Source organism: Elephantulus edwardii, unplaced genomic scaffold, assembly GCF_000299155.1.
Source record: "Elephantulus edwardii isolate Elephantulus edwardi_28Jun2011 unplaced genomic scaffold, EleEdw1.0 scaffold00080, whole genome shotgun sequence".
Taxonomy (NCBI): domain Eukaryota; kingdom Metazoa; phylum Chordata; class Mammalia; order Macroscelidea; family Macroscelididae; genus Elephantulus; species Elephantulus edwardii.
In genome coordinates, this window is record NW_006399830.1 from 13,103,661 (window position 1) to 13,124,931 (window position 21,271).

Here is a 21,271-nt window from a genome sequence, read left to right on the forward strand (position 1 = left end):
CCATTTAGGGGGCCACCGATGCCAACAGCAAGAACACCCTTGAATACACATGAAAGAAAGCAGGGCAGGCCAGGCCACCACTTGGACACTGGGGTCTGAAGACATTCTCTGACTGAGGATTCCCACTGACAGCCACCAGAAAAACCGCATCTTAAACTATGGTCCTATAACTCTATGCTTATATTCTTCTGTGTTTACATACAATTATAATAAAAGTCACGGAACAATATTAAGTGTTTGTCATAAAGTTTCCTCGCTGGTCATTTTGTTCCACACTCTATTAACAGGGGACCACTCACGTTTCATCTGTGACCCACAGTTTGCAAGCAAACTGGCTTACAAGTTTTAAGTGCTTGTTTTCTATTTCTTCCCCCCAAGCAAAAGACATTTTGGATATTCACAGTTCTATAATAATAACAATGATAATAATAAATACAAGGCAGTGAAATAGCCAAATAAAATACTACCAAACTAATTTTGAAGGATGCCAACAAAGTAAGATGAGGTAGAAGAGAGAGAGTAAGGTATGTAGGCAACACATCACCTTTTCAGAAGAGAAATGCTATGTAGTACTTGAAGTTAGAGCTGTTTAAAACAAACACTGAACGCTGTATACTGGGTTGAAACATCATGAAAAAATTAAATTTACTGAGAAAGCCACTTTGCTTAGTAGAATAGAGCCCAAAGAGGAACATGAGATAAACAAAGATGACTCGCTGCAGGAAAGGAAAACAAACTGGCTCCCGAGGTGCAGACCGGGGACCACGCTTTGCCTTGGCAGCTGAGGTGGTTTCTGCACTGTTCCCACCTGAGGGATGAGCCCTCTCGTGCTGTGGTGTCACAGAGCGGGGGTGGGTTCAGGATCGGGGTGGAGACGGACATCTGCAGCCCCAGTCAGAGCAGAAGAGTGCTCCCGGCCATGCCTACCCCGGGGCTGCTGTCCTTCTTAGCTGTCCTCAAGCTGATTCCACTCAGTGATGCTCTGAACGGCAATGCCGCGGCTGCACCACCCCCACAATCCTTCCCAAACCGCTGTTCAGCGTGTCTCCTGGGCAGCCTCCGTTTTTGGGTGCGCCTCCACTTTACTGAGCATGGAGGCCTCCAAGGACAGGTCCCTCCTGATGACGTGCACAAAGTAAACAAAACAGTCTTGCTGCCTCTTTGCTTCCAGGAAGCCCACCAGCTGTACGTCTTCCAAGAATGCTTTGTTCACTCTTCCGGCAGTCCAAGGCACACTCAGTATTCTTGGCCAACACCTTAATTCAAATGAATCAATTTTTCTTCAGTCTTCCTTACTCATTACCCAGCTTCTGTGTGCGCACAGAAGAGGACTGAAAATACCACAGCTTGGGTCAGGTGTACCTCAGTCTTTAAAGAGCTATCACTGCTGAGGTCATTTGCAGTGGGTTTGCCCAGTGCAATGTGCTGTCTGATTTCTTGATGGCCATTTCCATGGGTGTTGACTATAAAAAGTAAAACGAGATCCTTGACAACTTGAATATTTTCTGTTTATCATGAGGCTGTGTCTTGGCTGTGAGGACTTCTGTTTCATGCTGAGCTGTAACTGACCCTGAAGTCTGTGGTCTTCGGCAAGTCTTCCTATCCCTGCGTTGTTCTTTACAACACAGGCTGCCAACTGATCTCCCTCCAGTTCTAAAGCAGCCTTCTCTGTCTAATCCAACCTCGTAGACTCCTGGTGCAGCAAACAAACCGGGTAAGTAAGGCAGAAGGACACAACCCCCGACATACGCCCTTCCGATTGTAAACCATGCCGTAGCCTCTTGTTCTGTTCAAAGTGTTGCCTCTTCATCAACGCACAGGTTCAACAGGAGCATAATTAAGTGCTCTAACATCTTCATTCTTGGCACCGTTATACATAATTTTTCCATGTTCCACACAGTCAACCCTCCTGGCACTCTTCCTCTCGGCCAGGATCCATCTGATAACACTAGTGATACGCCTTGTTCCACATCCTCCCCCTTGTGAATGTGGCTTGAATTTCTGGGTTTAAAGGTTCGTGAGTGAGCTGAGGTACTGTTACAGCAATTTTTTTAACTCAGCATAACGTTGTCTGTATATAATAGTAATGATGTTGTTGTTGTTTACCATTAAGTTGGAACTGATCCATAGCTGACGCTCCAGCATGTTTTCAGAAGCAGTTAGTCACACAAGAGAAGACTGCCCAGCCTTCTTCTGTGGAGCTGCTGGTGGATTGGAACTGCGTGCCTCCAGGACTCTGCAGCTTCTTACCGCTAGGCTACCAGCGCTCTAGTCAAGAGACTGTTTGATAATGTCTGCATCCCATCGGATCTATATTCTTTGAAATGGCACAGACATGGAGCTCTTCCGGTGAGTTGGCTAAGGAGCTGTAGCCCACCTTCTGGCACAGACACCGGAGCGCCCCCAATGTCGTATCCGCTTGCTGAAGCCTCTCTAGTGGTATTCCATCAATTCCCACAGCCCTGCTCGTTGCCTGTGGTACAGCCTGGACTACTCTTCATTCCGTTATCACCAGTTCTTCATCACTCACGTCCTCCTGAAATGACTGAACGTCAATCAGTTCTTTTCCGTACAGTGAATGTGGACGTTTCCCATTTATTGTGATGTTTCTGGTCCTCCAATGTTACAACTTGAGGCCTACACGGTTCTTCAATTTTTTCAATTTCAGAGATGCAGCATGTTCTGGCCTTCTGACATTCTAACTCCAGGTCTTTTTACATTTCATAAGAACATTTTACTCTGTCTTTTCAAGTAACCCTTTGAAATCTTCTATTCAGTTCTCTCCTGTTATTTTTTTGTTAAGCTACTATGAGCTCAAGATCAAGTGTCTCTGTGACATCCATTTTGGTCTTTTCTTTCTTTTTTTGTCTTTGTCTTTTACTGTCTTCATGTTCTCCCATAACAAAGACTTGTTTTAATTTTCTTCAACTTGAACTTGCATGCGAGCAACTATGGTCTGTTCTACCGTCTGCTACTAGTCTTGTTCTGACTGATGATCATAAGCTTCTCTATCGTTGCTTTCACAGATGTAGTAAATTTGATTTCTATGTATTCCATCTGGTGAAATCCACATGTATAATTGTCATTTATGTTGTTGAAAAAAAAGTTATTTCCATGAATAAGTCACTGATGTTGCAAATTCTATCATGCGATCTCTGGGGTTGTTTCTATCATCAAGGATGTAGTTAGAACTTATGTACCGCTGGGTCAGAATCGACTCATAGCTGACGCCAGAGCAGGTTTTCAGAGGCAGTAAGTCGCATGGGAGGAGAGACTGCCCATCTTTCTCCTGTGGAACAGCTGGTGGATTCAAACCACATGCCTTTGGATTGGCAGCACAACTCCTTACCGCTAAGCCACCACCAGTGCCCTCATTCTTAGTTCTCATTCCTCATATTTAGAACTACTGATCCCTTTTTGTTTCCAACTTTTACATTCCATTCACTTGTACAACTTCCTAACCTCTGACAGTAGCTGTTGGCGTGTCACTCTGACTGCTCGTGGTATTAGTCCTTCTGTAGGTGTATGGCTATCATCCCACCACTGACAGTGCTGGACTTCAGGAAACATTTCGAATGGCTCTTTTGGACGACAGATGTGATGCTGTTCCTCTTCAGTCTGTCACTGCAGACCATAAACTGCCCAACGCAAGATGGCCATTTCAGCTCACTAGTGCAGAGGGAAGTGACTTGGAACGTTCCCCTTTATTTTTGCTAACTCCCAATTTTCCTAGAGTCATCTTTTGTACATTCTCCTTCTAATTACAAACGGATGTTTGCAGCTGTTCCCTCTTATTCTGAGTCATGCCCCAACAACAAATTAAAGTCTTCAAAGCTCTACTCCATCCATGTCATTAAGGTCAACTCTCCTCTGTAGTCACATTCTGCATGTCTCTCAACTTCAGGGTCTTGCTTATCTTCTGGCACAGTATCAGAAAGTTTCCACTGGCGTGTGTGTGTGTGTGTGTATACACACACACACATACATATATATACACATGTATACACACATATATACATACACATACGTATATACATACACATACATATATACATACACATACATATATATACATACACATACACATACACACACACACACACATCTCTATATCTATATCTATATCTATATATAAAATTTTAAATCATAGACTGCCAGGCCCTTCTTCGGAGTTTGTCTTGGTTCGAAAGCTCGGCTGGAACCTGCCATCACGGTTGACCCTGATGTTGTCTGAAGTACTGGTGACAGAGCTTCCAGAGTCACAGGGACGCACACACATCACAGCTTGACAGTCTAACAGGGAAGCTGTGCTTCCAGCCTTGGAAGGAGTGAATGTCAGTCACCAATTTTCAAAATAAAATCTTGAAGATGATCATACTTCAGAATGAGGTCTTTCTGCACTAAATGGAACAGCATTTCATGCACATCAAGAAAAGAGCTTAAGCTGACCTGGCTGTTCTGTGTAGGATGAGAAATGCCAGCGTTACTGTGGTTGACAAGGACATTTTACCTCTATGCAGGGGTTCCTTGCCTGTACTTAAAACTGGCTGAGCCGATAGGCAGGCGCTCCAGGTCTCAGGCAACTGGCAATGCTGAGTAAAGGGGTCAGGAGTCCACCTCGGTCAGCCGCTGACACAGCAGCAAGCTCAAAGCCCGAGGGTGAAGGTGCGGGGCCAGAGGGACACAGTACCAGTACCAAGAAGGGGAAAATCCCCAGGAAGGTGATCATCACAGGCACCATCCCCCTCACAGCAGGGACCTTTATTATCAACACTGTAGGGCAACTCCAAAGGCAGTGGTCAACAGGCACGTGCATTTCTACGGGAATGGGACAAAACTCTCAAACAGGGACAAGTGTTTTGAACTGTAGCCTGTGCTGCCCGCCTGGGTTTTACAGAGGACACTATGGGTGGCAGGTGCGATCTGCTGCTTCTGTACCTTTTTCTGATTTGTGTCAATATCACTCCTTCCGTTCACATTGTCTGATGAGCGAGCTGGTAAAAAGTCTACTGCAGTTGATCATTCTAAGCTCCTTCTGACAAGAGGAAGTAAGCACCATGTGAGTTTGCTCACCTGCCCCACATCTGTACGCTCTCCGTGTGTGCTCCCCAGGCACGTCTAACACCGTAAGTGTAACATCCGTACACACACCCACTGAGAGTGTCTCTGCGGTACAGGGCTTCCTGAAGGGCCCGGATGAGTGCAGGATGCTAGGGAGGTGACATGATCTGTCTAGACTAAGTTCCACAAAACAGAATGAGTTTCCTCTTTTATAAGCTTATTCTTGCCCCCTAACCCCAACACGCTTGGAAGAAGGCATAGCACTGACCAGGCCCTGCAAGAATGAAGGCCTTGGCTGGCACTCTTGGCAGTGGGCACTGTAAATTTTGGGCATCACACCGATGCAAGCACCTCATCTGAAACAACACTGCGTCCCTGACAGGCGCGCAGAGACATCAAGCACTTTCTACAGCTTGCCTTGCTTTGCAAAGTCAACAGACAGTCCACTGGGTGAGCGGAGGATAAATCTTTCATTGATTAGAGAATTCAGGTGAGACCCGACCAGGCACGTATCGGGGAGGGGGAGGGGGGGAAACAAGCGGGGGACTCACTTGGCAGTAGTTTCTTCATCATATTTGGTTTTCAGGTCAAACAGTTCTGTTCGAGTTTTTTCCAGGGCTGAAAGGCAGAGGATGTAAAACCACAATGTAAAAGTAAGCTTTAAAAAGAAAATGACATATTTTCACTATGAAAGCCTCAAAGATTGGGAAAGTACCCTGGCTTCTGCCTCCATCTCATTCTTCACTCTTCCTCAGATATAGAGCGAAGAAACAATTCAGGCAACATATCTGATGCTTTAAGAACAGTTACATACTCAATGGCACTACTGGACGGACAAACAGCCTTGAGGCTGCTGTGGGGAGAGTTTATTATAGACTTACAGGCACGAGTACCACCCAGCGGCCTCCCAAAAGGCAAGCTTCATTCTGATCAACTGTACGATTGACTATTTTCCCACACTCTAATACCAGATATTACCAATTAAAAAAAAAATTGACAGTCTGATAGGCAAAACAATCTTCCACTGATTTCATTTGCATCTCCCAGATTCTCAATGAGTTTGAACATTTTCTTCTTACGAGTATTAGCCATCTGTCTGCCTTCGGCCTGTTCATACCCCTTGCCCATTTTTCTACTGGACTGTTGGCCTGTGTTTTACTGAGTGGGAGGAAGTTCTCTACGACATTTTCTGGATATTATTGCCTGCTCAATAAATGTGTGGTTATTTTCTCCCACTCTGTCATTTGTGTTTTAATGTGGATTACAAGGCCTTCCCACGATTTTCTGTCAAATGAAAGAAATACACAAGGCTGGCTTCCTCTAAGTGGGCATTCCTACGGCACACCGCCCCCCAAAAGGAGGATGTGGAAAAGCTTTAGCGTAACCTGTTCGGGGATACTTGTAATTTGTAAGGCCTGATAGCACTATTCTCCTTTAAGGCCACTTAGGGTAGAAATAAGTATCCTCCCGTTTCTGCTCTAAATGAAATGCCAGTCCTTGTGTGCTTGGGGACTTAAAACGTGTTCGTTGGAAAAAGCAAAAAGAGCATGTGGAAAGGATGAAAATGGACTTGACCTCCTCCCACCTGGATGGTGACCCCTCTGCATGGGTGGCTGATGAGGTAAAGGGAGAGGGGTCATCGGAGCCGGTTCGGAGTGTGGGCTCAGCAGCTCCTGCAGTCTCACCCAGCAGGACCGTGGGCACCAAAGGGAACCAGAGGCAGCAGGAGATGGGCCAGACCTCTGTCCCCTCGCCCGCCCTCCCTCAGGTCAACAAGGATGAAGACCGTCAGACCTGTTTGCAGTGTCTGAACCTTGTGTTCTGCTTCCTCCAGCTTTGACGTGGTAGACAGCTGTGTTTCTTGCAGCTTTCTGAAAAGGAAGAGAATGAAGCCAGATTGGTCATCTTGTTTACCAACTCAAACGCATTGTGTGTTTCTGAGTACAGCTCTCAGCTCCGGTCACTCTAATAACACACAGCTGCCACCAGTTCCCACTTGGAACACCACGCTTCTAGAACCTCTGTGCTAAGCTTTAATGTCCCCACTTGATAACATATCCTGCAGGGCTTGACATGTGACAATTTGTATAGCAGGTTATCCTAAATGGAACTCATTCTTGAAATACTAGAGATAGATACATATATATATATAAAAGCCGAATCACATAACAAAACCATCATCACACGCTCATTGTTTTCTGAAGTTAGCCCAAGAAGAATGATGCATTTACATTTTGCTGACACAATGAAGGAATTTGTTGGAATAAAGGATGTACTAACTAGATGTGACAGCTGTTCCATCTCTGTTCTAATGGAATGCAAATGCAAGTGCAATACCGAGTGGGGAAATTCTGAATGTTTTAAATGACATATTTATATTTCCCATGATCACTGTGTGAATTCCCTGGTCAATAAATAGCACTCCTTTCCTCCTAATCGGCAAAGTCTCTAAAAATAAGCTTATTATTTTTACATCCTATGAACACAGCATATGCACTCATAATAACAAACCTGGGAATGCAGGGAAATAGAAAATGCACAGCTACTTTAAACAGCATCCAATTTTTCATCAGCTACGAAAAGACACGGGGTTGCCATGAGGCAGAATGCACTGGATGGCGACTAACAACAACACAGAGAACCAGGACTGACACTTTCACTTGTTAACATATAAAACTGTATGGCCAGATTTTTTTTTAAAAAAAATCAAGTATTACTAGAGAATAGAAGGTAAAATATCCTTTTCCTTCCTTGGCTCCATTTCTACTGGTCAGACACAATTCTTTAATATCCTTTAACAAATTCTATTTACATATGGAAATACAATGAGTTATGTAATATACCAGACCAGGGCCAAACCCAATCTCAGTGCTACTGAGTTGACTCACAGGGACTGTCTCTGGATTTCTGAGGCTGTAAATCTTTTGAGAGGAGATGATTTTTTTCCTGCAGCAGCTGGTGGATTCCAACTGCTGACCTTTTGGTTACCAGTCTGACACGCTATGTACTATGCCACTTCATTCCACAGTGTAACGCAGAATCTTATCCTCACTCATCCATCAGCTTCTTCTATACTGGTGGCTTGTGTGTGGCTCTAACACTGGAAGGTATGCCACTGCACTTGAGACTCAAGCAAGGTCATCCCCGGCAGACAGGTTTCTGTGGAATTTCCAAACCAAAAGAATAGGAAGGTAGATCTGAGTATGTGCTTCTGAAAATTAGCCACTGGAAAGCGTAAGGCTCACAGAGAACCTGGTTTGACTAGGTACTTGAGGACGTGTCACCGAGTAGATGCAGTCAGTGGAGGAGGGTGCCGGGCTTGGTGAAACAGAAGGCCAATGAAAGCTCACCTTTGGTGAGACGATTCAGCATGATAATCTTAACAATGGACTTGAACATGTTGGTAACAGTGAAGATGACAGGACTGGGCAACGCTTTATTCTGCTATCTATGAGGTCACCATGAAAAGGAGTTGATGTGATCCATCCATCCATCCATCCATCCATCCATCCATCCATCCATCCATCCATCCACCCATCCGTCTGTCCCTTTTAATATAAATGGGTGCACACTGCACACATTATTCTGCACACATTATTCTGTAGCTTGCTTTTTTCACTTGTCCACATATTTTGGAAAATTCTGATCACAGGATATATAATTCTTCCCCATTTTATTATATTATGAATTGAACTAGGTCTCCAAAAATGGACAGAAACTGTCTATAGTCACTTCCTTCTAAACAAGTGTGTATAGATTAATATTTATGCTATGTGCCGTCGAGTCACTTGCCTCTCATAGCGACCCTATGTATAAGTGCCCTAAACTCTGCTCTATCCTGTGCCAAGCTGTCTCCGCACACCTAAAGCCACTACCCCAGTCACTGACTCGATCCATCTCATAGAGGGTCTTCCCCTCCTGCGCTGTCCCTCCACCCTCCCAAGCATGATGTCCCTCTCCAAGGACTCGTCCCTCCTTGCAACATGTCCAAAGTATGTCAGATGAAGCTTCAGAATCCTTGTCTCCAAGGAGCAGCCCGATTTCACCCTCTCCAGGATAAACCTGCTTATTCTCCTAGCAGTCCATGGTATATTCAACAGTCTTCTCCAGCACCACACTCTAGATGTTAACATATAAATCTGTTACCAGATTTGAGATGTCAACTTATTAACATATTAAGTTCTCATGAGCTTATTTCCAGACCTTTGCAATGCATCAGTTTCCTTTTAACTGTTATCACCACACATACGGAATTTTGAATTTCTACTTAATAGTATGTTGTATATTTTTCTCACATTCTTGCAAATTCTAGATGACTTCCAACTTTAAAGGGTGCAAAATGTTCCAGTTATGGGAGGGCCCATCTTTCACTTAGCCATTTCTCACTGGTTGGACATAAAGATAACCTGCACTGTGGAAAACATCTCTGGGCATAAAGTCTTTCCTGGGAAGCAATTACACAGGAGTAACTCCACGTCTCCTGGGTCAGGGGGTCTCCTCATCCTGAGCCCTGCCACCCCCCCCCCCACATTCTGTGAGCAGAGTGGGCTGGGGTCCTACAGTGAGGACTTCTGGGGGCGTGCCTGTGTCTGTACAGTGAGTGGCAGATCGAGCTCTGATCTGGAGTCCTGTGGTCCTACCGCTGCACGAGGCTGCCAGGTGTCCTCTGTCCTGATTCCTCTATCTGCCCTTTGCTTCACCCTGCAGGCCGCTCATGGGGAGTCACTGTAATGATGTTCTTGAGGACCTGGCAGAGGCCTACTTCCAATGTGTAATTCACTGGGTAGGTGGTGGCAGGCATTTCTATAATTTTGTTTAAAAATGAAGCCACTTGAGCAGCCCTCTAGACAGGTTGACGCATATCTGAGGTCTGTGTGCCTTTGCCTTGTAGGATTCCAAGTAGCCACAGGTGACGTGAGCACAGCAAACCCTAACACATGCCAGCTTGGCCCCTCCTTGCTGACACAATCTACGGTCTCTTATTCAATGGGACATGCATTTCTTCATGGCAGGCTTGATGTTTAAAATCTTAGTTTAACCACAAACTAACAAAATGTGACTTATCCAATTTTAAAAGCTTAACCGTTTCTAAAAGAAGTAAAACTTTTATTAAATTGTCACACTTGTGCTAAATTGCTCATTATTTGTGGAAAATATTTTAGGTTAGTTAAGTCAACCATTAGAAATCGAAAACTCATGTCGGTGTGGGTGGTAAAAGCAAACCCTAGCCACCGTCCTTGATTTGATTCCAGCTCGTGGTGACTGTCCACTGAGCTCCCAGGCCATCAGGCTGGCTATTCAGGAAAAAGATGACCTCTTCTCTCTCCCTCAGAATGGCTGGTGGATTTGAACTGCCAATGCTCTGGTCAGCAGCCCAAGATGCAATGTGTCGTGCCACCAGGGTTCTTTATATGGATGGTAAAACAGCATAATTTACAGATAACACACCACAAAGCATAGTGGTATTAAAATGAAGCAAAAGCAGTTACTTTGTTTTAAACTAAAGAAAACCCCTTCTAAACGTTACACCCCCCACCCCTGTGTGTGATGTTCTTTAATCTACTTATTAAGATGTAAATGTCAAATCACTAAAGAAAGTAGAAGGAGGAGTCTGGAATGTGCCCTGGGGATTCTCACTAAGGACACACAGTGGAGATGGTATCTCTCATCTCATCTCTGGTACAAATGACAATCCCTTAGAAATGCCCTGTTACTTAGAAGTGACTTGGGCTCTACACCTTTAGACCATAAGATCTCTGACACCACTAGCCAGTAGGTAAGATGTATTTTCACTCAAAGGACTCCCCAAATTAAGAAAAAAGGGATGTCTTTGCTTTTCGAGGAGTCCTGTGGTGGTTGGAGGTCTAAGTGTCCCTAGAGGAGCCACAGAAGAAAGGTACAAAGAACCATCTACTGGCGACGGAAGGAGCAAAGTTCCACCCCGACACCAGGGGGCCCTCATGAGTCAGATACAATTAATTCACAGGCAACTGGCTTTTTTTTCCTTCCCAAACAAAATTCTGCCTACAGCTCCTAGGATGTTTGCTTACAAGGTTAGCTTTCCCCCCTCACAGATACATTTTTAAAATTGTCTTAAAACATGAAGTTTAAAAATAGACTCCCACATCAAGGTGTGCACACCAGGCCACACACTCACCTCTCCTTCTCTGCAAAGTCATTTTGTAACTTTTGTTCCTTTTCGAGAGCTATGGTCTCAGCTTGGTTCTTCAGAGTCTGCTCATATTCTCGGATTTTCTCTTTAAGTGCTTTTATCGTAACCTCTGCAGAAAGAAAGAAGGGGGGGGGGGTGAAGAAAAAAAACAAACTACAATAAGAGAAGTTCAAGTCTAAGGGCTGTATATACAAGGCTTTTGTAACCCAGCAGGATCGGTATGTTTTAAACTTTGGCTCTTCAACTCTGACACAAAATCAATGGTTACGAGTCCCTTTGGAGACCTTTTACTCCCTAAATGTTAAATTGAACTTTAAACGTTTAGGTTGAGAAGGATCAATGGATTTTGCTGGGAAGAAGAGCTATGGTTTCTTAGACAGACAGACAGATAGACAGACACACTCGGAAAATCAATGATAAAATATAACATTGTCTTATTGATCAGTGTTACATAAGTCTTGTGTAAGTTTTGCATTTAACAGTTTTAGCGTGAGTTTGAGCACTTCCTACAAGGAAATGCTTCATAAAGACACACCTATTTTGAAGAAGCCTTCTGAGCCCCAGTTAGATTGAGCCCAGGGTTTCCCTGGCCACAGGCTGCAGCTGCACTGTGATGAAACCCCAACCAGATAAGTAGACAGAGTGCACTGTGCCCCAGCTGCCATCTGGAAGGGCCGTCCTGGGGCTTGGGGTGCTCAGAGCAACATTTACCAGGATGGTCACTGGTGGATTGGGGCAGAACATGCAGCGCAAAGGGCGCAGGGTCTGGGGGAGAACTGCATCCAGCAGGGACTTTCAGGGGCTGGGGAGCATGTGTGAGGTCCCCACGGCTGGGACAGGAAAACCTGGGCAGGTCTGCAGCACTGTGCACTCAACCAGCCTGGGCTTGGCTGCGCTGCCCCCGCAAAGCACAGACCTAGAGAGTCCTCTGTGTGGCACCTCCATGACTGCCAGTGGCGTGTCACAATCTAAAGGAAGTGTGGATGAGAGGAGCAGGGCCCCAACTCAGGCTACAGCAGGATGGTGGTCCATGCACCGGGCACTCTGACCCAGCTCCCAGGCACCGAGCCCAATGCCAAGATGCCCGGTTCTGGGAGGGCAAACCATGAGCATCTTTCTGTTCCTGGCACCCGTCACAGGCACAGATGAGGCAATCGCTGAACCAAGGTGAGGCCCAGACTGGGCTTGTGACCAGGACACTCCAGGCTCAGGGGACAACACGGCCTGCGTAGCCTGCCAGTCAGAGGCATGATCGGCCGCAGTCTGAAGGCAGTGACCACAAGAATCACCCCAAAGAAAAGGTGCTTTTAGTGAAGCGAGAAAGCCTGCTCGTGAAATGCTGGAGGTCAAGGGGCTGTCATGTCCTCGGTTCCTGGGTTTTGGATGCCATCTTTCATTTCCAAACACCTCCTAGATGAGGCCTTAGGGGGCTCCTTGAAGGACCCACCAGCGCTATTTAAAGCAACTCAAACTAAACTCAAAACAAGAGCAGCTCAGTCAGAGGTGGAAGTTAAGGGTCAAAAAATTTGAATCCTGGACTTCATCTTCCATTTCCAATGCTCTGTTAAATGGGACGGGTGGATCAGCCCTTCTGGGGAGACCGGCTCTGAAGCCCAGGTCTCTCCCATGGCACCTGGAAATTCTGACAAGAAACGATGCCCACTGGAGGCAGCACCCCTCTCTCAAGGAGGGTCAGGCAGCCCCTGTTGGGGCACAGCTGCTCTCTGTGAACCAGGTGGAGGGAGCCCACAGCGGACTCTGGTTCCCCCAGTTTCCTGTTACCCCGACCCCACAACTTGACCAAAAAGCTTCTGCTTGCCTGTGAGGAACAGGGCTGAGACCCCAAGGGAGGGACCCAAGGGTGCTGCCTCACAGCTGGGAGACCCTCAGGTAGGGGCTGGGGTGCTGCCTTACAGCCTGAGGCCTGGGACCCACCACCTTCTCTTTCTAGATCCTTCTACGGACAAAGTCTCCTCCTTCCAAGCCAGTCCTCAACGTCCTCAAGCCAGAGGGGGCTTTTCAAGATCTATGCTGGTTGGGGAGCTCTGGTGGCCTAGTGGCAAGGAGCTGCAACTATAATTCCAGAGGTGCACGGTTCGAATCCACCAGATGCTCTGCCGGGGAAGGAGGGGCAATCTCCTCCTGTACCAGTCAGATCTGATTTGACGGTACACGCACATCATAATAGTAATAATAATAATAATAATAATAATAATAATAATAATAATAATAATAAAAATAAAGAAGATCTATGCTGGTTAACCTACGGCGCTTGAGAGGCATCCAGTGTGAAGGCCCCATAGTGGGCTCTCCTGGGGTGTCTCTTTCTCACTCACAGCCCCCCCCCCAAAAAAAAACACACGGGTAGGAATCTTACTGGGAGTTGGCTGAAAGGCTCGTGGCTGCTGTCAGATGGCTTTCAAGTTTTCCTCAAGACCAGGAAGTCTCCAGCACCCTGACAGAATGTGCTGGGGTTTTAGGTGTAGGAGCCGCATCTTTTCATTTCTCTGACAGGAAGAGCCCTTTGTTGACGGCAGGGTGACCATACGCGGGGCTGTTTTCTTTCATAAAACTGGTCACAAAGTGGAGGCGCTGACAAGGAACTGGGAATGCGTAAGCCTGAGACGCGGGCTGTGTCCAGAGGCTGGATGTAGCACAGAGGTAGGAAGTGACTTATTGCAGGCGACCCTTTGATCCTGAGCTGGCTCTCAGACAGGTGTCGCCCGAAGGCAGTGCATCGGACGCCGCCACCATGTGACGACACAGGAAGAACCGCCAAAGAGCCCGATCAGGCCTGTCAGAGGCCAATAAAGCCCCGTGTGCTCAGTGTGAGGAAGTCGGGCCTCTAAACGCCACAGTATCATCATTATTCCCTTTCGTTTAATGAGAGGCTTCTGGCCCCACCCTGAGCTCATGACGTCTGTTACTAGTCCTGACAGTCTGGGAAAGGCAATTAAAAAAAAGAAGAGCAAAGAATGCATTTTCTACCCACCTTGATTTTTCACTTCAGCAAATTCCTTGTTGTATTCTTCCAGAGTTTCCCGAAGCTTCTGGTTCTCGGTCTCAATATCGTGCATGCGCTGGACTTTGAGCTGGAGCTGCTGCCCGAGGTCCAGAGCTGGCACCGGATCTGCACAAAGGAGAGGACTCGTCACCCCACTACTCCGGCCCAGACCTGTCAGCCTCAGGGGTGCAAACACCAGGCTCCCTGGGGCTGGCCACAGTGGGAAGCCAGGCACTGGCCTCCTGCAGTGGGGGCCTCATCTCCCTGGCAGAGTCCTGGGGAACCTTGGCTGGAGGGGACACTTTTCAGAGCTCTCTCTACTGAGAATGTTCTCAGCACAGCATTCCAGCCCAGAGTCCCCAAAGCATTCATTCCAGCAGGAGGGGAAGGCACTGCATTTGCACAGTATGCTGGCACGGTGTAACGCTGAGAGTTCTCATTCTTTGATCTGACAACTACTTGGGCAACAAGGGAAGGCGCCTGGGGCCACTCTAGGGGCCACTGAAATGTGTCGAGAGCCACCTCTGCAGGGTTTTTTGTTGGTGATTGTCTTCGAGTTGAGCACGACTCATAGCGAACCTATGAACAAAAGGCCTGAAGCCCCTCTACAACCACTGACATTTTCTGGAGGCCTGTTATTTAGGAAGTGGATGCCACTCCTGCTTCCCCAATATGGTGGCCAGAAGCTTCGCGTCTCTATCCTCACAGCACACTGGGGGTACTCTCGCCTCTGAGCCCGAATTCTAGGGAGGAGGTGAGATGGGAAGGGACTGAAGCCTGATGCAGCTGTGGCCCCGCCAATCAGCGGGCCAACAGGGAGCAAGGCAGTGTCAATGTGCACACAGGTTCACCCTGGAGACACTGCAAGTTCGGTTCCCACCACCACAACAGAATGGGTACTGAAATTCAGCAAGTCACATGCATTTTTTTCCTCCTAAGTCACATATAAAAGTCATGCCATTGAGTTGGAATTGACACACAGCTGACCCCCACGTGGATTTTCAGACTGTCAAGACGTGAGATTATTCATCTTTCTCCCAAGGAGCAGCTGGCAGATTTGAACCGTCTCCACGTGCCACCTTTGGGTCAGCACTGCCAGTCCCCGCGGATTACACCACCAGTGCTCCGATGTCTACACTACACTGTGAGTTATTAAGTGTGCCGAAACAGCATCATGAAAAGCTCCAAAACACTGCAAGAATTACCAAATGTGACAGAGAGATGCAGTGAGCACACGCAGTTGGAAAACGGCATGTGACAGACTGGCTCAATGCAAGGTTGTTGTCACCAACTTCCAATTCATTCAAAAGACGCAGAGTCAGTGAGGCTCCATAAAGCACAGAGCAGGAAAGCGCGGTGCTCGCGTCACCGAACGCCGCCGGGAGAACGGAGCTTCAGTGAGAAACCACCTTATTCAGGTCGCCGATCCTGATACTAAGGAAGGATGTTCCAAGGGAAGAGTCGGGGCGATCTTAAAGTGGGGATCCTGAGGGTCTGCCTGGCCCAAGTAGCACAGCTGGGGGTGACCAGCACACACTGAGGCCAGTCTCAGACACCGTGCCCGTGATTCTAACAGAGAATGGGGCAGCACAGCAGCAAGGCCTATGAGGTCTTGAGGCCAAGTGACCATGATACCAACCATGAGATCTGTTCGCAGAAAACTGACTATCAGAGGCAGGAGCCACGGGACTGACTGAACAGGCAGCTCCCTGATATAAGCACAATCTGTTGTTTCTCCCCGCCCACCCTGTTGCTTGTATTTGCTGTTATGCTAAAAATTCAAGGTTCCTAACAATGGCTGGTAACAACAAGTGGGGTACTCTGCTCCATGCACCAAAGCATTGTTATTACTACCATATTATTATGTTAAAGGTGTTTCAACGTATTTGGAAAGGGTTATTTTCTTATTTTTTATGGATAGAAAGATACAGTATTCCGACACAAAGGTTTGACTATGCTAGAGATGAACATACTGAACTTTTCTGTACAGATGAGATTTAAAGACTGATTTAGGAATGGAACTCGCTCACAAGCCACGGACTGCCTGTACTCACAGGTTCAAATATTCAGGTCTTTGCACTTACAATTCCACAGAAGATGGAGAGACACTGTATTCTTTCCCACTGTCAGCTAAATACTTTTCCTTCTGTTACCTAAAAGGCAATTACCCCCCACCACGACCAGGCACCAGTGGGGCTTTTCCTCTGGAATCCTTGGGGTCTAGTGGAGTAGAAGAATCCTCACTCCCACAGAGTTTAGAAACAATCACTGAATACATTTCTAGTATGGGCGCCAGCCTCACTTGTGAGGTGGCTGCAAAGATTTAGTCTCTTCCCAAGGAATGCTAAACACCGAGCCCAGCGGATCAACAAGGGTATATATTTAAGCGCTCACTTAATTTTCAAATACCAGAGCCATTAATTTTTCAGACCACCCTTAGTTCCTAGAGAGGCGGGCTGGGTCTGGCCAGGCTTTCGTCAGCGTGCTCAACTCAAGCCAGGAATGCTTCAAGATGCCAATGTCTTCTTGGAGTTTACAGGCGGCAGCCCTGGGCTACCTCCAGCCAGTGCCGTGGTTGTCTGCACCGCATGTCCCCAGTTCCTGCTTGCCTCACTTTCTCACTTTTGCTTTTTCCTATTATTTTAACGAGCACTAAGATACTGAAGTTACACCTGATCTTCAGGGCCATTTGGGGAGTAAACACACTAACAATGGAATTCCTCAGAACACTGCAGGTTTAACGGCTTTAAAAAAAATTCCAGTATTGTCCCAGGGTGCCTTCTCCTGGCTTCATACTGCACTGGGCTGCAGTACCCTAACAGTATGTCCTTGACCCCCTTCATGGAAAGCCATCACTTGAACTTGAGGCAGAGCATGAGAACTGCTGAACTTGTCTAAAATTCTGCGAACATCTGTTCAAGCAAGCTATCTACTACAGTATTGGTGAAAATCATAGTTTTAAAGGACTAAGTTAATGCACAGCCTTCCATCCCTGAAATTTCTGTCAACAATTTTTCTAGTTTTCTCCTTTTAAAAGGCCAAGGCCCATTATGTCTGTTCAAATAAATAATCACTTCCCTCATCCAAAACAGTAGGAGGGGGAAGTCAATAAAAAAAAAGATATATAAAAATGCTCACACTATCAGTGAATTGCAACTAGATCTTCTGATAAACTTTAAATCCGCACGAAGCATTATACTGTAAATGAAAATTCTGGCAATCTCATAATTATTCATTATGGCATTTATATTTAATTTAATACTATTAAAGGTTAATGCCTAAGTAGCAACACTGGTCACAGAATAAAGGAGGAGTTGAATGTTCAAACATCTCTATGCATTAAACTTCAAACTTTACTACAGTTCAGTTGAATGACTAAATGCCTACAGCATTTGAATATTGTTTTGGGATATGTAAAAAGCATTGCTAAAGTACTTCTTAGGCTTAATTTTTATTACTTGTATTAAAGGAACAGCTAATTACCACATGACAATATAATGACTCTAGCATGTTTGGGCTAGAGACCAAAACAATGAATTTCAGCATGCCAAACCCCAACCTGCATGTTAATCTAGGGAAATCATAGCTTTTTGTCTCGTTAATGATTTCCAATGCCATTTAAACCCCACACAAGTATTGTTAGGTCTCATTCTGAACGTCACAAGCCTGGATCTCAGCAGCTCAATTAGGGAATTGTCTGGGGGAGGCAAGAGAACACACCCATACGTAAAACATGAGCACACAAAATCCCCTACCCCTGCTTCCCGGCCTGCTTTCTTGCCAGTTGTATCCGCCCGGCGTGACAAGCTTGCAGAGTGCTCTATAATAATTTAATAGTTAATTCCGAAACTCTTTGAGGTTTATATACCTCATTGCACAATGCAGGGCTCAAAGAACATAATTGTAACAAACAACAACAATGCCATCACCTATATTTACTCAGTCCTTTTGCGAAGTGCATGAAACATGATCTCATTCATCCCACCCTTGCACTCAGGCCAGGAGGGTGCTCTGTCCTGTGCGGGGCTGCCGTCTCATGCAGAGGCAAGCAGCAGGCCATGGAAACACTGCAACAGTTCTAATTAAGATGTCTGCTTCCTGAACCAGCAGCCGACTAAGTGACACTGCCTTTCCAACTCCTAACTTCTCAAGGATTTCCTGTGCAGTATCTGCTCTGGGGGAGGCCCTGGGATGGAGGGTGAGGCACAGAGAGGAGACGTCAGTAATACACAAATAACACGGGTAACCCGAGAAAGGCGACACTGGAGACTACTCCCACATAGACAAACGGCAGAATTCTTTATTTGTTTTGTTTTTACTGGTTTACAAAGTTCGTATACATTGTGTTTCACACTATTCTTCATTCACATTGTGTTTCATGCATTCTCATGCATGGTTGTTGCTGACTGCCTTCAAGTTGAGCACGATTCATAGTGATCCTATGAACAAAAGGCCTGAAGCCCATGCATTATGTTTTAGAAAATTAATCACCATTGGACTTTGCTCGTCATAACCCTGTCTTCACGGCAGGATCTTTCCCATTTACTTCTCTCCCTCCCTCCACCCACTAAACTGTAACTCTGTGATTTCACCCCTTCCCATTCTCACAAGGATAAATCCTGCATAAGATTATTATTGTAAAAATAGAAGGATAACTAGAATTTTTTTCTGAGAGGAGGAGGCATGTGGGCAGATTTGTTAAAAAATAAATGGACCCAGATGAGGCCTATGGTCACCCTGACTTTTGCAGCAGGAGGAAGTTTCCAACTGTAGAACGGAATGAGGAACACGAGCTGAGAAGGAGTCTTGTTGGGCTAAAGAGATGAAGTTCAGAGTTTAAGGGAATGGGGCAGCTGGAATTTGCAGGGCAGAGCATTGGCGAGGAGGGAGCCATGAAGCCGAAAGCTAAGGTGCTGATGTGTTGGATGAAATGCCATGTAGCTGGGCTCCCTTAGACCAGGGAGCTGAATAATCCCAAAATTCTTGGAGAATGACTTTGGGCACTTACTAGGGACACTTGAAGGGCCACGTTAGAATGGAGGCCTAAGCCAATCCTCAAATAAAGATTGTGCTAATCTGTAAGTATTTTAACTGTCTGCCAAGACAAACTTCAATACCCTTAAGACAGATGACAAAATCCAGACATGTCACAGTCATGTGACATGCTCAACATGTGACCACAAATTATTAAAGAAGCAGAAAAACATGACCCACAATCAGGTTTAAAAACAACCACCACCAAACACCCTAGATCCAGAGATCATTTTACACTAAAATAGCTGTTAAAAGCATGTTCAAGGATTTATAGTAAAACATGAACAGAGTAAGGAGAGAAAAACTTCAAGCTGAATACAGTATCTGAAAGGAAAAAAAATCACTAGACTGGTTTAACAGATTAGACAGTGCAGAAGAATAAAAAGATCTGTAAACTCAAAGACATTGTCATAGAAACAGAAGACTTTGAAAAGTGACCAAATTTAAAAAAAAGTGACCAAATCCCCTGTAAGTGGTAAAACAGTATCAGTCTAACATATGTATTCTAGAAAAGAATAAAAAAAATGAAAAAGGAGAAACACCTTAAGAAATAGTGCCTAAATCTTCCCATATCTAGAGAAAATGATAAAGCCACACCCAAAGAGCCCAACAAACTCCAGGCAAGATAAAATAGAAAGTATCACAAACTAAGGCATGCTGTATGTTAATTCCACATCCACCACCACCACCACCACCACAAATGCCAATGTATAACCTTACCCCACAAAACATCTTTCAGAAAATGAGGGCAGAGAGAATAATTTTTCTCCCCAGATAAACAAAAGCACCCCAAATCAATACCAGCATATCAACACCACAGGAGATGTGAAAGGAAATTCTACATACTGAGAGAAACTGATGTCCAATGGAAACCTGGACAGACATAAGGAAGCAACAACACAAGAGACTATAAACATGTGGGTAAAAAGAAAATGTAGTTGTTGTGTGCTGCTAAGTTGCCTGCAACTCACAGCAACCCTGTGTACAACAGCTCTGAACCCTGCTCTATCCTGACCCAACCTCACTGTCTCTGACACACCTACTCCCATTACCCCAGCAGTCACTGAGTCAATCTCATCGAGGGTTTTCATCTCTTGCGCTGTCCCTCCATCCTCCCAAGCATAATGTCCCTCTCCAAGGACCAGTCCCTCCTTGCAACATGCCCAAAGGATGTCAGACGAAGCTTCAGAATCCTTGCCTCCAAGGAGCAGCCTGATTTCAGCCTTTCCAGGATCAATGTGTTTGTTTTCTTGGCAGTCCATGGTATATTCAATACTCTTCTCCAACACTTCAGCTCAAAGGCATCAATTCTCCTTCTATCATCCCTAGTCACTGTCAGCTTTCTGATGCATTGTTGTTGTGTACCATCTAGTATGTACTCATTTTTATGTTTTCTTAGTTTTTAATTTCTTTAAAAATTAATAGACTGCTTAATGCAAAAATGCCTTTTTACAAAATGTGAACAGGAATGAAGAATCAAAGTATGTTGTAAGGTTTTCCCATTACTCGCAATGTGGTATAACATTATTTTAAGGAAGACTATGAAAAAATCTTATAGCAAGAAAAAGAAAATAAAGAGTTAATAAGATAGTTAGTGAGATAAAATAAAGGAAAAAAGCAGAAAAAAACCCGCAAGAAACAGGTAAAACAGATAGATAAAAATAGGAAACTGTAGGCTTAATCCCAATTTTAATTCCCAATCACACTAAATGTGAAAAAAAAAAAAGAAAAGGCACATTGTCAGCGTAGACACCATTATATGCTGTTTACCATAAATGCAGTTTGAATGCCACTGACCCAGAACCGTGTCACAGCTGACTGTCCAGCGGATTTTCAGAGGCTGTAAATCACCCTGGTGGAGACTGCTCACAGAGGTTACTAGTCAGACTAGGAAAAGATACATTATAATCAAGAGAACGCTAGAGTGCAAATACCAATAGGAGACAAAGGTGATTTTAAGGCAAGGAATGCGGTATAGTCAATGACTTCCCGACATCTGT

At 45.4% G+C, this 21,271-nt stretch overlaps 1 protein-coding gene across 1 annotated transcript in view; it reads right to left on the minus strand.

Moving 5' to 3' along the window:
- The window catches only part of CUX1 (cut-like homeobox 1), a 276,918-nt gene that overhangs the window by 112,322 nt on the left and 143,325 nt on the right, over positions 1 to 21,271 (minus strand). Inside the window, exons 5-8 of the mRNA XM_006889801.1 lie at positions 14,226 to 14,363; positions 11,219 to 11,342; positions 6,856 to 6,932; positions 5,613 to 5,679 (exon numbers count right to left, since the gene is read on the minus strand). Coding sequence (XP_006889863.1) covers positions 5,613 to 5,679; positions 6,856 to 6,932; positions 11,219 to 11,342; positions 14,226 to 14,363 — 406 coding nt within the window. The remainder of the gene's footprint in view (positions 1 to 5,612; positions 5,680 to 6,855; positions 6,933 to 11,218; positions 11,343 to 14,225; positions 14,364 to 21,271) is intronic.